This window comes from Vicia villosa, linkage group LG7, assembly GCF_029867415.1.
Source record: "Vicia villosa cultivar HV-30 ecotype Madison, WI linkage group LG7, Vvil1.0, whole genome shotgun sequence".
Classification (NCBI taxonomy): domain Eukaryota; kingdom Viridiplantae; phylum Streptophyta; class Magnoliopsida; order Fabales; family Fabaceae; genus Vicia; species Vicia villosa.
In genome coordinates, this window is record NC_081186.1 from 76,805,651 (window position 1) to 76,823,619 (window position 17,969).

The window sequence follows — 17,969 nt, forward strand, 5'->3', positions numbered from 1 at the left end:
TTTTGGAACCCTCTTTTGGCAAATCTGAAGGCAAAACTCTCTCCTTGGGTTGGGAAGCTTCTATCCATAGACGGCCGTGTCACCCTCATAGATTCTGTTATTTCCAATCTCCCTGTTTATTACCTATCCTTTTTCAAAATTCCAATCAAGGTGAATGAGGAGATTATTAAGTTGCAAAGAAATTTCTTATGGCATAGTGCATTGGAAAGGAAGGGAGTGGACTGGATCAGCTGGAAAACGGTGTGTAAATCCAAGGAAGACGGTGGCCTAGGTATCAAGGATTTGCTTCTCTTTAATAAGGCTCTCCTCACCAAATGGCTTTGGAGGTTCGTTAATGAGGAAAACGCAATTTGGAAGGCTATTCTAGAGGAAAGGTATGGTGGGTTGTTCAAACGAATCATTTGCAAAACTAAGAGTACAAATTTGAATTTAAAGTCAATCTGGTGGAGGGACATGATGGATCTTGGTGATGATATAGAGGAGAGTGGTTTTGTCCAAATGCTGTCTTTTAAATTGGGAGATGGAACAAAAACACCATTTTGGCATGGAAAGTGGCTCGGCCAGGAAGCATTGAGGTTAGTCTTTCCTAATCTTTTTCTTCTTTCTCCTCATTGTGATGGTTGCGTAGCATCAATGGGTGAGAGAGTGAACCGAGTGTGGAATTGGAGGATTGACCTTTCGGGTGAGGAGTCTAACGGTGTGGTGCAGGGGGAAAAGGATGAGTTGCTGAATATTTTAAGGGGCGTGGAACTACCGGAAGCTGGGCAAGATTCTATTGTATGGCCTTTGGGTGGACTGGAGGGTTTCACTGTTAAATCCTATTATCTCAAGTTGCAGGCAGTAGCCACAGTGGAAAATATAGTGTCAGATAATAGGCTGCTTTTGAAGGCAATTTGGAAAGCTAGGATGCCGTCGAAAGTGAAGATTTTCGCGTGGAGATTGGTTCAAGACAGATTGCCAACTAGAATGCAACTTCTAAAGAGAGGAATAATAGCTGACAATGAAGACTGTTTGTGTGTATTTGGCTGCCCAATTAAAGAAGACATTAATCATCTTTTCATGTACTGTGCTAAACTGAAAAGGGTGTGGGAAAGTATTCAAGAGTGGTTAGGCTTAAATGTGGTGCATGAGGCTGACTGTGCCAGCTTTTTCCTGAAGTTTATGGCTGAACTGAAATCAAAATGTTCACCAAAGAGAGTAGGTGCAATTTGGGCAGCAGTCTCTTGGTGCATTTGGAAACAAAGAAATGACATCATTTTCAACAATCTTGTGGAAGATGTGGCTGAAATAGTCCACAATGTTAAGTTGTATCTATGGTGGTGGTTGGCAATAGGAAGTAAAAAGAAGGTTGATTGTTCATTCTATGAGTGGTATAAGCAACCTCTATTTTTCCTTTAATTTGTAATCTAAAGGTAGTTGTAGGAGCTGTTCTTGTTTTTGTGCTCTCTGTAATGTTTGTTAAGTTGCACTCTTGGTGCTCTTGTTATAAAATCCTGTTGCTTATAAAAAAAAAACAATCTCAAGCAAGGTTTCAAATCCATGATCGATTATTTCACAAAAAGGCGTGTACTATGAATGAGATTTGTATAAAGACGGACCAAATCAGTCTTTGTTGTTTATAGGAAAGGATAAACATAAAAAGTTTAAAAACAAAAACATTCAGCATCTTAATATGTATGTCTCAAATCAAAACTTCCTTAAAAAAAATTGAATTTCATAAGTTCAATTGAATGTTAGAGATACAATTTGTGTTCTTGTGTATGTGACTGTGTAACTTTGTACAAGAGTATATTCTGTTTAAGACAACAATACCTATATACAAATGAAAAAAAAATGGAAATGAATTCAAATCTAATCTTCATGGATAAATCAAATTAGAATGGCTTCTTTAGATGCATGAGATCCAATGATGAATCAACACACTCTGCTTTGCTCTTATAACCATTCAATAACTTCAACAACTCAGTAGCTTTCTCCTTTGTACTATCAGCACAACCCACTTGCAACAAAACAAGTAGTTTCTGAAACATCCCAACTTGAATTGCCTCAATTAAAACACCTTCTTCAGCCTCATCACAAATCTTGTAAACAATAGAAACAACAAAACTTGAACTCAATTCAGAAACCCTCAAAAGCTTCTTGATAACAAGAGGCAAAGTCAAAGCATTTGACTTTGCTATTTGCACCCCATTTTCACTATCGCAAAGACAGTTCAACACGCCTAAAGCTTTCTCACATATCCCTTTTTCAGCATCAACTAGAATCTCCAATAAAATTGAAACTAAACCCAGTTCAACAAACCTCTCTATAATCACTTTTTTACTCTTTGATGAGTAAACCAAGTGGAAAATTGTTGACAAACATGCTTTCGTAGAAACATCACCGACATTAACCTTAACCATGTTCACCAAAGATTCAACTATTCCTTCAACTTTCACCAATGAGTCAACATGAATTTCCTTAAGCAACAAAGAAGCACTTTGTCTAGTTGAAGTTTGTTGTTTATCATTTAAGAACCAAACCAAACAACTCAAAGAATTTGAAGATCCCAAATAGAGAAATCTACCCTCTTCAGGAATAGGACGCATCCACGTCAGCACCTCCAAAATCTCTTCCAAAACAACAAAATTCTTCTCAATAGAACCACGTGAGAAAGAATCAAAAACATTCGAAAGAACAAGAGCAGCACCATTTGAAACTATACATTTCTTGTTCCTCTCACTCTCTTTTCCCCAACCCTTTATCTTCTTCACCAGTTCAATAACCTTGTTCTCGTCTCCCATTTGCGCCGCCGACAGGATCCTCGTACACGTGTCTTTAACCTGGTACGCAGAAACGGGGATACGAGGTGTTGGGATTCTTTCAACTCCATAGGAACGGTGTTGAACGCACCAATCTTGAATCATTCTACGAAGGGAGTGATTTGGAATGATGTCGAAGGACGTTAACTCGGTTTTCGTAACCGGACATGTTTTGTTACCAGATTCGATCCATTTCTCGATGCTGTCCCTGTCGTAGGTTATGCCGGTCGAAAGTGTAACGGGATCTTTCATTAAATCTAGTGTCACCGGGCAACGGAAATGAGTTGGAATCGCTATCTCCACTTGTAGATCGTTGCATGAGTTTGATAATAACTCTTTGCCTTTTCTTGCACGACGGAAAACTCTACTACCTTTTGTCCATGATAAAACCATGTTTTTGTTTTTGACTTTTTTGTTGTTGTTGTTGTTGTTGTGTTGTTTGTGTTGAAGGAGGATTTGTAGTTGTTGAGTTGTGTGGATTTGTTTATATATAGGAATATAGATGGTTGTTTGAGACACGGGGTCAAAGGGTGCTAAGTAAGACTAAGAGAGGAATAGTATATTGAGAATATTTCAAAGACGAGGAAAAATGAATAATATAAAAGGTTTAAGTGTTATTTTTTGTTTTTGTTTTTGTTATGGCGTGTGGTTGAACGTTGAACGTTGAAAGAGTCAGAAAGAGAGAAAAACTCGGTAGGGGCTGGTGCATGGAGATTTAAGTTTGAAATGAAGAGAAAACGAGTATGATTAATTAATTAATTAATTGAATTTGAAGGGGAAGTTGTAGTAGTAGTTGTTGTTGTAGTAAGACTGTAAGAGGGTTGAAATTGAAAGTTTGAACGGCGTGGGAGGTGAATGGGACTAAGTCAGATGGTCGGTGGTGTGCTGATTTGGGGTAGATTTGCTATTTTGCTTGCATGGTCTTGTTTTGTGGGTTTGTTTTTGTGGTAGTTGCACTTGCACTATTTGAGTTTAAAGTCGTATCTACTGTTGCGCGTGCAAACTTCACGTGTGCGTATTTGTTGTACCAGTAGCGTAAGAAAGGGAAATATGTTTGGTGTTTTAGCTCATGCTTTTTGCTTTTCCGGTAAATGTTACTTACAACTTACCACTTTTAGATTATTTAATTAATTTATGTGATCTATATAGTGAAACTCTTTCTACGTCGGGTCTCTTAGCACAATGTGCTTCTAATAATGTTCATTTTTAGATGTAATTTTGGGAGTACTTTTTTATATTTTTGTGAAAATCTTTCGTAAATGCACATATGAAACATTTTTGTATGTACATCTATAGAATAAACTCAAAACAAGAAATCAGAAAAATAAAATTTATAACGAGAAAAACAACATTCATTAATTAAAATTGGTCGGCAATACATTGATAAATTCAATAGAAAATTAAATATTACATATAAATACACATGAGTGATGCCGGTTTCAAGTAAACTTCACAAAGTGACTCGCTTTTGAAAGTCATCCAATACTGATGACGTGGGTGGTACGGGGCATCCCAATTTCAAGTAAACTTACACAAAGTGACTCGCTTTTGAAAGCCATCCAATACACATGATGTGATCATTTGAATTTGTAGGCGGTGCGATGCAGAGTGGGAAAAAGGATTCCGAAAAACCATAACGCGTAGTCAATGCACACCATATCATAGGCGCATGCAATAAGATGTCTCATTTCTGGGAATTTCATCTATTTTGACAACGGTGCGTAAGCACCCATCCAAGGAACAAGAGCTTCGTTAACCGCTTCAAATTTAGATTCCTCTCCATATAACCATGTGTACGCTTCTTTATGCGTCTTCAACTCTTGGATGAGTTGATGACGGACAAGCGTATGGTTATCCTCTCCATGACCAAGCAACGCCGAGACGTCTCGGTAACCGCAATTACCGTCCCCCGCAACATCTACGATCCGCTTGATGTAAGAGTGCATAAAAACCGACATATCTTCGATGAATGGAATTTTCGGTGGAAATAACATCTCTTCAATGATTGAAATTTTTAGTGGAATAGGTGTTGGAGGCGGTTTGCTTATGCGAGCTCCTTTGTTTGAATTTTTTTGAGATTTAGGAGTCGGTGAATCGGGAAATTTTTTATCGACATGCTCACAATAAGAAAGAGACCGTGTAGACGAGTTGTCATTCGGTGTAGCCTTCAATTTTTTCGGAGCACCCTTGTCGCTACCGCGAAAATTAACAGAGTCGCCACTAACATATTTATCCTGAAAAGGAAGGGAATGCCAGCAAACCACAAAACAAAACAACGGTCTCACGACCAGAGAAAAAGGGTAAGGGAGTCGGTTACGCGAGGGGAAGGTGTTAGCACCCCTCGCGCCCATCGTACTCGATGGTATCCACGCTTGTGTCTAAAACTATGGGTGTGTAAGCAAATCTACGCTAATCTGGACTAAAATGAATGCAGAATGTAGGGAAAAGAAAGGATTATGCTCGCACGGGCCCTACCCCGCTGCCTACGTATCTGTTTTGCAGAATCAGAGCTACCGTAGCTCGGCTAACTAATTTCTGTTTGTTTTGTGTTTTTTAGGTGAACAAGTTACATTCACACTCCGCTGCTCGACCTTTGGAGGCTTATGCTTGGGAATGGAGCGGAAATAACAAGCTCTTAAGAAAAGAAAATCAAAGAGTGTGGTTTGTGTTTTAAAAGAATGCATGAGGAAGACCTAAGCTAAGGGGGAAAGCTTGCTACTTAATGTTATCATACAAAGGGTGCAAATCTAAGCTAAGCTAACAACCTACGAGAAAAAGGGGAAGCACACAATAATATCACACAAACGAGCATCCGCTCGTGAAGCAAACAAAACCAACGGTACTGACCGAATGGTAGAAAAGCGGTCCCGCCATAGCCAAGGGGAGCAGCTCAACCCAAGTCAACCAAGCATTAGACCTCGCGAAAATGATCGGGCCATAGACAAGAGGGCGGACCCCTCTCAGCAACCAAGCCGTCACGGATCGTAAAGGAAAACGGTGCGTGCGTACACCGAGCATCAACGTCGAGCGACGCGAGCTATAGGAAAGGCGGGGGTCCGGCTACATGAACCCTTTTCCTGACATACTCGATAACAAGATCTTGTGATGGTTCAGAAGCGAGCAACGCGAAGCGTGCGCATACTGAACAGACTCGATGAGACTAGGCGGGGGTTGATTACGAACCCTTGACCGCATGCCTTTCATGAGGACTTAACGGAGTGCCATATAGGACTTATTACACCGTGACTCCCTGCCGCAAAGCACAAATGTAAACACACCAACAAAAACAGAGCCTCTTTCGAGGGCTTGGCCAGATGCATGTCTAGGTGCTACTTCTCATGTTAAAGGATGATGCGAGAAAGCGATAAAGTGCAAGAGAAATAAAATGAAACGGGAGACAATACCGAACGGATAGCAAATCCGCAATGAGCTAGCAAGCGTAAGCAGAGAAGAAACTTCACGTAATCTAACATCCATCAAAGCCAGGAGTCCAGCATAAGCGTCAAAGCGATGCGGTGTGAAAATAAATCACAACCGCTATGTAGTGCGTATCAAACACAACCACATAAGCAACCTGCAAGAGAAACACAATCCAGACAATACAGGAATATACATCTCAATGAATGAGAGATCAGGTGACTCGCACTGGAAATAGGTTCGTGTCCCACAAATAAAGTGGAACACGACGCAAATCAATCGCACCGGAAGCGAACTCGTATCCCACAAGTAAAGTGGAACACGAAGCAAGTCGAATCGCAATCAAAGGCTCTCTCGAAGTACCTCGCACATCTCAACACCCAAATCAGTAATAACAAGGAGGCATGCACCCGCCATAGAAAATAATAGAAATTAAATTCTAAGTAAATTCTAAAACAACATCTAAAAGGAGAAAATTGTTTTTATGGCGTTTTATCTAAAAATTAGAACTAACTATGTAAGAAAACAATTAAAGTCTAACAAGCAAAAGATTACATGTTTTTTTATTATTTAAAATCAATGCAAGGAATCTAATCAAACATAATATTTTTCATGGCATTTTATCAAAGAGTTAAAACTAAACAATATAACAAAACATTTAATTCTAACTAGAAAATATTACATGTTTTTTATTCATTCTTCTATCAAGCAAAAACTAACAAAACTACTTGATTTTTAGGTTTTTTATTACATGAAAGAAATAGGAAACAAAACTAGTTAAAACAACTAATTCTAATATGAATTAAAAATGTACACATGGGGTGAAAAGCTGAAAACAGAGTATATTGACAGTAATTGGGCGCTGCAGCCCAAGGGGATGGCCCAACAGAGGTTTTTATTCAGTTTTTTGTAGCAATAACCAAAAACAAAAGTGATATGGGCTTCCAGGGGGGTGTACGGCAGTAATTCGGTGGTGGCCCAATGTATTGCATCAGAATCCAGTTTTTGTTTCAAATTTTAGATCCAATTCAGATTTTCTTATTATCAGATTCAGTTAATCTCTAATCTCAATTAAACCAGTAATTATGCTAATTAATTCTAATTAAAACAGATTATATTCACTGTTAATCAAATAAAATGCTAAAAGGGATTAGGGTTAGGAATTTCAAACATTAGCCTCTTCTCTCTCACGAAACGCCGACGGCGGCGGCGGTGACCTCAACCTTCTCCTCCGGTCAGATTCTCGCTTCGTCTCATCTCTCATTTCTCTCGGACTCACTCTCTTCGTCTTCGTCTCTCAACATCTCGATCTCATGTCTCGTATCTCTCCGTTTTTCTGTGGTGTTGTCTTTGTATGAAGATGATGAGCGTTGTTATTGATGTTCTACAGATGTGAATTTCAGATCGGTGAAGATTGAAGATCATTGATGATGGACTATGCAGAGTGCTGATTGAAGTTATGGTGATTGAATACGATTGAAGAAGATGACCGATGTTGTTGTGGATGAAACCGCGACGTTACTGTTGATTCTCTGCAGTCGCGACGAGGAACGAATTGCAATGGTGATGTTGATTCGGTAACGAGGAGGCTACGCGGAGAAGATTGTTGATACGTGAGGATGATGATGAACGCGGATGAAATCTCGGTTCTGTTTCCTTACTGGTTTCTGGATTTTCTTGCAGGTTGCATATTGGTGATTGAAGCAGAATATGAAGATGATTATGGTGGTGATTCACGGTTGAGAATCAAGAGAGAAAGTTCAAGATTGAAGGTGATTGATGAACGAAGTTGTTGAAGTCGATGATTAAAGGTGATGAAGATTGTATTGAAGAATTGGTGCGATGGAGAATTGGGAGAAGAAGATTGAACAACCACCATGATGAAGGTGTGAAGTTCTGATTATCTTGATTGAATTGAAGCGTGTCAAGATTTCTTGTTGAATCGAATCTGAGAAGGTTGAAGAGTGTTATGAAGGTTGGAGCGTTGAATCCAGGATCGAGAGAGAAAGATGAAGAAGTTTGTTACGGTTTCGTTTCCATTCTGTTACAGATATTTTCCTCCCCCCAATTTCTGTTATGATTCTCTGGTTCTCATTATCTACTGAAGTTATGAACCGGTTTCTCTTTTGCTCAGTCATCACGGTTTGAATGGATGCAAGATTGAGATGCGGCTGCGGTTTTTTTCCGGTTCTCTTGCAAGTGGTTTCTTTTGATGCAGCAAGTGTTTGGGCATTAGAACCATAGGCGCCTTTTTGTTGTAATTTCTTTGTAATGGTTTTTGAACTTTGCAGTGAATTTTGTGTAGTGAATTTAATTGGTAATGGATGGACTTGAAATGTATATTTGAATATTTCTTGTAATGGATATAGGAGATTTTGGTTTTGGAATAACAATGAACAAGAATTCTTTTTTCTCTAAATGAATTTCGAATGAACATTTTCCTCCAGGGCCTCACTTGCACTTCCAAGTCTTCACATTGCAAATTTTGAATCAATAGTAAATTTCGGCATATGGTTTTCCAACCTTGAAATGATGCACCGAAACTCCATATAAACTTCATTCCTTGCATAAAATCCCAAGGCCTTATAACACAAGTAATCATATGAATCTAAACCTTGAATGATGATAAATCAGAAAAACCTTTGATCGTGAGCACCACATTATATGAAAGTCAAGGCAAAACTCGCACTAGACTAGTAAACACAAGCACCATAAAATGAATTCCATGTCCATGATCTATGAGAGCTTTTTATTATTTTTCTTTGATTTTTGAGTGACGAAATAAACGTCATTTGATAACTTATAACACAGTGAAGAGGGCAAATTTTGGGGTGCAACAACCCTTTGTCTTAATCGGTTGAGACGACAGTTTCATGTCGGTTGTTTCGGGATATCCAATCTTCCGCAATTGTTCTTTGATGTGGAGTTTCATGTTGTCATTAGCCTTTGAAAACCTCTTTTGTATCGCTTCCAATTCGGAAGTAATAGAGATATTCGATTTTTCTCTTTCGATACAACCATCATCATCATCATCAAAACTAAGTCTTTTTCAACGAGGGATAACTTCGTCCATTCTTAATGGCTCACCTAATCTCACCCTTTTAGCAATAAAACAAGCACACGGGAGACCATACGTTCTAGTAATAGTGCAACCATACTTTGTGCTATCAGAGCCAACATTTTCGCCTCGTTTGGCCTCGTGAAAAATATAATTCAACCCGGCCTGAGAAATATTGCTGATCAACTGAGAATAAAGAATGTTGTCCCTTAATCGATGTTCCAACACCGTAATGCTCCGACCAAATGTGGTTTATATCTCATTGTGTTGGTTTTTAATCATCAGATTTACGATATCCCAATTTCGACACAAGTCACCCTTGCAATTTACCAACCAAAATTTCAAACTAGCATGTGCCGATTCAACTCTATTGGTGGTTGTATTTCCAAGGTGTAAGACATTATCAGTTCACGCACACACAAAATTCTCCTTCACCTTATAAAGAATGGTGCTTTCAACATATTTCAATAAATCCGAATACTTTTTACACACTTTCTGAAATTGAAAGACGGAATCGGCGTATAATTCTTTTGTCGGAGAATTTACAATACGAGTCCATGCATCCATTATTTGTCCAACAATCACACCGGGCTTCACCGATTTTCCACCTTCGGTCTCTACTTGTTTCGTTCTGACCGTGAGTTTAACCTTTCTTCTCACATTACATGTTATGTGATATCGAGAAAGTAATGCATTAGGAGAAGATAATATTTTTGCCACCGCATTCGCGGTCCGTAACAATCGCTTTGGGCTTCTCGACTTGTTCCTTCAAAAGTGACCAACACACCTCTAATGCCCATCTATAATTATCCTCTTTTTCACACTCCAAAAAAGAAAAACCAACGGCGTATGTCTTCTCGGTGGATGTAACACCTACCATCTCAAATAACGGAAGTCGATACTTGTTGGTCTTGTAGGTAGAATCAAGAAGGAGCACTATCGGAAAAGTGTTGAACAACTTTATCGAATCCGGACGAGTCCAAAAAATATCTCGGACCGTAACCCCCATCTCGCAAGTTCTGTACCGCGACACGTATTTGTTATCATCCAACATCTTCAACAGTTGTTGCATCTCACTTCTATCTCCCCTAATCGTCTTATTATTCCGGTACCAGATGTTATACAGTTGCCTTATATTTGATACGTTGTCGTGTTTCTTCCGTTTCAATGCGGCAAGTATATTTTTCGGTTGGACAAGATTCAAAGACATGTAGTTAATACATGTCTTCTCTTCCGGTTTGAGCAGACATACACTAGGATGTCCTTGTAATTGTCTGCAGATTTCATGGTTATGCAAACCACAAATAACACTAAATCTCCACTTCTTGCTAGCTACCATGTAACCACGGATTTTAAATGGACACTCACATTTTCTAGTATCCGTGTCGTACCTGGGGCGCAAAAAGTTTATGAGAAATAATGAAAAGTGAATAAGACTTAACATTCTGGTGTCGGAATAAAATATTGTTTAGAGTTTATATCTCGATTTTTAGAAAAAATCGAGATATAAAATATGATGTAAAAGTTTGGTACAATTGAATTAAATAAAAAATTAATCAACATTTTATGTCGGTTTTCTAAAAAATCGAGGTCATTTAACCTCAGTTTTTAATTGGCTTAGGTGAAATCTTTGTCATGAAATGTATTATGAATAGTAGTGTGGTGATGAAGAAAGTGACATGTAGGTTAGTTTTACCGGGACCCCACGGTGGACGTCACTGTACTAGTCAAAAAGTACAAGTGCGTTTGTTCCTCCTGCAAGGGTAGGGGACTCAGAGACCTTAGAAGGTATTTAACGCTATATGACAGTTAGGGCTAGCCCGTGGCGGTAAGAAGTCTTGCATGGTGATATTTAGTGGTGGTTTAGAGGTCTTGCTTACGTGGAGGTCCAGAAGACTAAGGATGAAACTTTTGAGAATTTCAAAAGTTGGAAGACTCTAGTTGAAAATCAGACTGGCAAAAAGGTCAAGAGGTTGAGAACCGACAATGGCCTTGAATTTTGCAACGAGGCATTCGACAGTTTTTGTGCTGCCTCTGGTATTGCAAAGCACATAACTACTGCAGGTACTTCACAACAAAATGGTTTGGCTGAAAGGTTTAATCGAACTATTTTGGAGAGAGTCAAATGCATGTTGACTAGTGCGGGGTTAAAGAAGGTGTTCTGGGTTGAGGCTGTTTCGACAGCAACATATCTGATAAACAGATGTCCTTCGACAGCGTTAGATATGAAGACACCAGAAGAAGTTTGGTCGGGACATCCACCAGATCTCGACAAATTGAGAGTATTTGGCTGCGTAGCCTATGCTCACATTAGGCAAGACAAGGTCGAACCTAGAGCTCTGAAATGCATGTTCATGGGATACCCTGAAGGAGTCAAAGCTTATAGGCTATGGTGCCTTGAGCCAGGTCTTAGGAGGTGTATCACCAGTCGAGATGTAGTTTTCAATGAAGCTGAAATGACTTTTAAGAAAACTGATGTTGGTCAAAATGTAGAAACATCTGACGAAGAGCTGGAACAGGTAGAGATTCCTGTTGAGGTGGAGCATGTTGATGCTGAATTGCATATCCCTGATGAAGTCGAAGAAGAAGCAGAAGATGCTGAGAAAATTGAGGAAACTGTCGATGACTACCTATTGTCAAGAGATAGGTCGAGAAGAGCCATCAAGCCACCTCAGAGACTTAGATATGCAGATCTTATAGCTTATGCCTTAATCTCTGCAAGTGAGGTTCTAGACGAAGAACCTAGAGACTACAAGGAAGTTATGAGGAGTCAAAATAAGACTGAATGGATGATGAGATGAAATCTCTTCATGATAATCATACATGGGAACTGATCAAGAAACCTGCTGGGGCAAGGTTAGTTAGCTGTAAATGGATTTTCAAAGGAATTGAAGGAGTGACGTCGAAAAGATACAAGGCAAGGTTAGTTGCAAGGGGTTTCACTCAGAAATAAGGTTTCGATTTCAATGATGTGTTTTCTCCTGTTGTGAAGCATAGGTCCATTCGAATGTTGCTTTCCATGGTGGCACATTTCGATCTTGAACTGGAATAGATGGATGTGAAGACTGCGTTCTTGTATGGTGATCTAGATGAAACGATTCTGATGAGGTAACATGAAGGGTATGTCGAAAAGGGGAAGGAAGATTATGTGTGCAAGTTAAAGAGATGTTTGTATGGGCTGAAACAATCTCCTCGACCGTGGAATAGGAGATTCGACAAGTTCATGGCACACATAAGTTTCATTAGAAGCCAGTTCAACCACTGCGTTTACTTCAGATTTCGACCTGGTAATTCATATGTTATTTTGTTGTTTTATGTGGATGATATTATCATAGCAAGCAACAATGTTGAAGATGTGACGAGGGTGAAGGCTGAACTCAATAAGGAGTTCGATATGAAGGATCTGGGAGCTGCTTCCAGGATTCTTGGAAGTGACATTCGAAGAGATAGAAAGAATTCGAAGTTATGCTTATCTCAAGAGGCATATCTACAGAAGATTCTCGAAAATTTTGGTATGTCGAATTCGAAGTCAGTTGTGACTCCAACAAACCCTCAATTCAAGCTGAGTATTGATCAGTGTCCTAGTACTGATGTCGAAAGAGCCTATATGAATAGCATCCCATATGCTAATATAGTTGGTTCTTTGATGTATGCTATGGTCTGTACTAGATCCGACATAGCATATGCAGTAAGTCTTGTAAGCAGGTACATGGCGAACCCTGGAAAGGCTCACTAGCAAGCATTGAAGTGGATTTTAAGGTACATAAATGGGTCTCTGAATAGAGTCCTAATTTATGGTGGAGTCTTGGGTGAAGATAGTAAAGCAGTAATAGAAGGATATGTCGACTCTGATTATGCAGGTTGTATGGATTCCAGAAAATCTATTTCTGGATATGTTTTCACTATGTTTGCCACTGCAATTAGTTGGAAAGCAACACTTCAGAAGGTTGTTACTCTATCAACCACTGAAGCGGAGTATATTGCCCTAACGGAAGTTGTGAAAGAAGCATTGTGGCTTGAAGGTTTTGCGAAGGAGCTGAAACTTCAAGGTCGAGGTATCACTGTTAAATGTGATAGTCAAAGTGCAATACATCTGTCGAAGAATTCAGCTTATCATGAGCGAACTAAGCACATTGATGTGAGGCTGCATTTCGTCAGAGGAGTAATCGAGCGTGGAGAAATCCAAGCGCTGAAGGTTTCGAGAAAGTGAAAGAATAGCAGTTATAACCAATTCTTGTGTTCTTCTTCTTCCTTGTTCTTTATTCTTCTCTTGCATTATATTTTGTTCTTGGTATTGAATTCACAACAACCTAGGTGACACCACTCTTAAAGGATGGCACCCTTATTTAAGATACTCACAAGTATAACACTACAACATGTTTTAGGATTGTATCTAACACTTATATGTTGTGCGAGTTTTTATGGGACACTCATATGTTCCGGGAGTTTGTAATAGGGAGAACCTTTTGTTTTTGTTTAAGAAAATCATCATATCTGTCATCAACCGATATTGTATTGTGACCATGTATTAAAATAGAACTTTTCCGTCATAAACACAAAATAAGTTTAGGAAGTTCCTTTTCAACTCAAACCCCTCTAAGAACATATTCATCTTTTCAACTTTTAGGCCAAATACAAATTAACATATGAATTAAGTACTAACATGTTAATTTAGACAATCTTTCAAATTAGGCCCTACTGCAGTAGTTTGATAAAATCTACTATGCTAAAAAATAAAATGTCATACCGTGCAAACTCCACAAGCTTCACTGCTTCGGTATCAAACAAACAAACCTTTATGACACCTGAATATAAAACATATTTACAGTGATATATAGAGCACAAAACTCCTAGAACAATTTTGTGGTGATGAAAAAGTTCTCATGCCATGACTAACACTAACCAACCCTTACAACCCTTACTGACTAACTATCTGATTACTAACCGGTCCTCTGACAGACTCAACATCCTGTAACAGAAACAAATTATTGAGCTCATCTTGAATGTCAGACACTCCATACATGGTATACTCGTCGGCATTTTCACCAACAACATTCTCAAATTCTTCAATGAAGTTTTCATAAGCCGGCAACAACATGTTTTCCACATAAACTATTATTTGCTTCTTTAGCTGCTTGTTAAAAACACGCCATTTAGACTGAATTCCACACATCTCCTTCAACTTTTGATTGAACAAATTGAGCTTCTCTTTCGTTAAATCTGCTTTAGAATTCGGGGCCAATGACTCATTGATATCCATCTTCAAAAAGTCTATTACCTTATTCCATGAACTTTTACAATAGAGTTCCAAGTATTGCCTCGTGTTTTTGCAAAATCTATCATCCCAAAAGGTTTCCAATAAGTACTCAACCTGACTAATATTATTCATCATGAAAAAATAACGCAAAGCATGATCCTCATAAATTTGTGACTTGGCTTCCAAGTTTCTCTCAAACTGCTCCATTATCCGTTCCATCCGCGTATAGAACAAAGATGTTCTCGTTCCATCAGCAACAACCACGGAGTATTCTCGTAAAACTTGCTCCAGGTTCTTTCTTGACCAGAAAGCCATAAGGATGTAGCCAGTAGCCTCACATGTCATTGGATGAACCCCACCATCAACCCAACAATCTAACTCCCCAACTGGCGTAAGAAAGATCAGGTTCCCAAACTCCATGAAAATGTCTCTACTTACTTCACCCAATTTGTTCCTTAATTTTATTGCTTCATTCACCAATGAATCAGTAAACAATGATTCAAATTCGGGAATCAAATCACTTAGCGTCTCAAACAAGTCAAGGATTTTAAACAAACGCCACGCTGAGGCGATTCTATTTGCAAACAAATCAGCAAAATTCAACAGTTCTATTGTTGCTCCATGACAAACCTTAGTGAAATAGATATCGGATGGTATAGAGGTTGATTCCGAGAAGACAAGATCATAGAGTCGTCGCTCACTAGGAAATAGTATTCTAAGAGCTACCTTGAAAACTTTAATCCATCTTCCAATCATATAATCTTGAAATCCCATCTTTCCCAATCCTAATAATTTATTTATCAATAAACTTTCCAACCATTCTTTACGCATATTAATGTACAAGTCGGAACACACCTTCTCAAACCCAGCATCTACCATTGTTTTAACACTTTCGCGAAGGTGATTGATTGTTTCAATTTCAATGGCGTCAATTATGAAGTTGTGATCAGTTGCCACCAGTTTATAGTTACCTTTCACCTTCTCTAAAAGCATCTTGGCAATGTTTGAATTATTCTGCTTAACCTCATCCATACAAGTCATAAACTGTTGCATGATATTGCTATTGCTACCACAATTGATATTTTCATGTTGTTGTGAATCAACTCGAATAACTATACGTTGTTCTTCGAGTTCAAGAGACTGATTTTCTGACGTAGCACTTAAGGAAGTGAAGGAAGAACGAAGAATGACAAGACAGTAGCTGTAACAGACTCCAACAATAGCTAACAATAAATTAAACTTCATGAGTTGTACGATTAAACATCCTAGATAAAAGTACATAAGATCCACTTCAAATCCACACTGAATTTGCCTTGATAAACTGAGTGACATGAGAGCAAAGGAAGCATATGAAATCGAACTATAAGCATCTGGTTTTCCATTCATAACTTTATCAGAGAAAAAAGAATAGATAGAGGTAATTACCAATACCAGAAATGCTGAATGAGCTTTGAACCGAAGGCTTCTTGAGTCTCGCCATGTTCTTGCAAACAAAACAATTAGACAAATGATGAAACTGAAAATGGTGTAAAGAAATATTTTCACCAAATTCCAATTTCCAAATAGATGGTTGAAGGAAGAACTTAGAGCATAACAAAGCAATCCAACAATAGCTGATGCAATTCCAATAAATGTCCACACCTTTGTATGCATCATCCACCTTTGAATTTGGATGAGCAAGGGTGTCATGTTCTCTCTTTCAGCCTATGCTGTTATTGAAAATCGCTTACACAAACAGGTGAAACCAATTTCTAGTTTGGATGAAATCTATAATTGGTAATGTTGAGATGATTATCTGCTGCAATTTTGACTTTGGATGAGAAGCTATAAAAGAAATTTTGAGTAAAAATCTTCTTGACAATAATTTAGAGTACCTACTTTGTGAAGATATTTATTTCAACATGAGTCTTTGACTTTAAGAGCTACAATGTTCTCATGTTCACACTATATCATTACTTCTTTTTTTGTTTTGTTTTTTGAAAAACAACATGTTTTGTCAACAACTTATAATAGATTCTTCTAGTCATAATTGTGAAGTTACTTTCTACATCAAACTCTTTTATGATTTTAGGAAAAATATCAGTCAGAAGCCAAATACAAATTAAGCTCTATGCCCATAAGAATACACAATAGACTAATAAGGAAAAAGCTATGGAGAATATTAGGTTTTTCATCAAGTATCATTGGACTCACTTCTTATGCATTAAGCTTTTCTTTCAATCATCTTTTTGGAGAGTGGAACTTCTTCAAAATCGTTATTTACACGGTGGTAAGTTTCATTATCAGTAGCATGATGTTATTTATGAAAAAATTGAAACTTTCAAGGAGGTTCTTGATGAAAGCTCATTTGGGTGTTCTTGTTTTGTTGCTAATAATAAAGATTTGAATGGAAAACCAGACCTATTGAGTCTGATTTCGTGTGCAGCCTTTGCTTTAATGTCTTTTTGCTTATCAAGACATATCGATCTCAGTTTTGAATATGATCTCCTCAATTTCTTTCATGGAATTTTTACTCTTCAATCGATGAAAATTATTAGGAGACTAGAGTTACATAACTTTGTTTATGCATTGATGTACCGTAATATAAGTGGATCATCACGCACATACATTCATAACTGTAAGTAACTCTTGCACCATCCACTATACATCCTTTGCTATAAATAGGTGGTTATGGTTTTGTAAATCTTGAGAGAGATTGAATAAATAACGTGAAAATCACATTCTATCATGGTATCAAGTATCAACAACATAAATAACATACACTTAAAAAGTATCAATAAATCAAAAAATCATCGGTGAATATTAATATTTTTCTCTCCAATATCATTAAAAAGAACGGCTTCTAGTTCAGGTTTCATCGAGAGAAAGACTAGCAACTTTAAGAAGGTAGTGTTTGACCCAACTTTTTATCTACTTTTCTTCTCCTTATAAGGAGATGGAGGGCCAAACACATATTTTATAAAGCTCTTATGAAAAAAAGTAGTTTTTTTTTCAAGGCAAAAAATTAAATAAAAGGAGCTTGTAAAAAAGGCGTTGAAACCAACTTTTTCAGAGCTTAAAACATGTGGCCGCGGTTCGAATCCCAACGAAAACATTTTCTTTAAAAAAATTACGCTAGTGCAGTAAACGGCAATTGTTCAATTTTTTCTACGGTTCATAACATCTAGAGTTATGTTTTATTTTATTTTTTTCTTCTTCTTCTGTTTACATCATCATTTTTTTAGATACTAGTTTTGTCCAACTTTTTATTCGTTTTGTATATTATATCTTATTTTATTGTATAATGATTTTCAATAATAATATTATTAAACTATACACTATATTATAGATGTTAATACAACAATTAATCAATACGCATTATATATATATATATATATATATATATATATATATATATATATATATATATATATATATATATATATATATATATATA

The 17,969-nt window shown here is 37.7% G+C and overlaps 2 protein-coding genes across 2 annotated transcripts; both read right to left on the bottom strand.

Moving 5' to 3' along the window:
* Positions 1-1,699: 1,699 nt before the first annotated feature.
* On the bottom strand, positions 1,700-3,363 carry LOC131617515 (U-box domain-containing protein 21). Its single transcript, XM_058888795.1, has one exon. The coding sequence runs from the start codon at positions 3,192-3,194 to the stop codon at positions 1,875-1,877; it is 1,320 nt and encodes a 439-aa protein (XP_058744778.1). The 5' UTR covers positions 3,195-3,363; the 3' UTR covers positions 1,700-1,874.
* Positions 3,364-14,020: 10,657 nt separating this feature from the next.
* On the bottom strand, positions 14,021-16,404 carry LOC131617516 (exocyst complex component EXO70B1-like). Its single transcript, XM_058888796.1, has one exon. It carries the CDS (start codon positions 16,220-16,222, stop codon positions 14,195-14,197), a length of 2,028 nt encoding a protein of 675 aa, XP_058744779.1. The 5' UTR covers positions 16,223-16,404; the 3' UTR covers positions 14,021-14,194.
* Between the last annotated feature and the right edge of the window lie 1,565 nt (positions 16,405-17,969).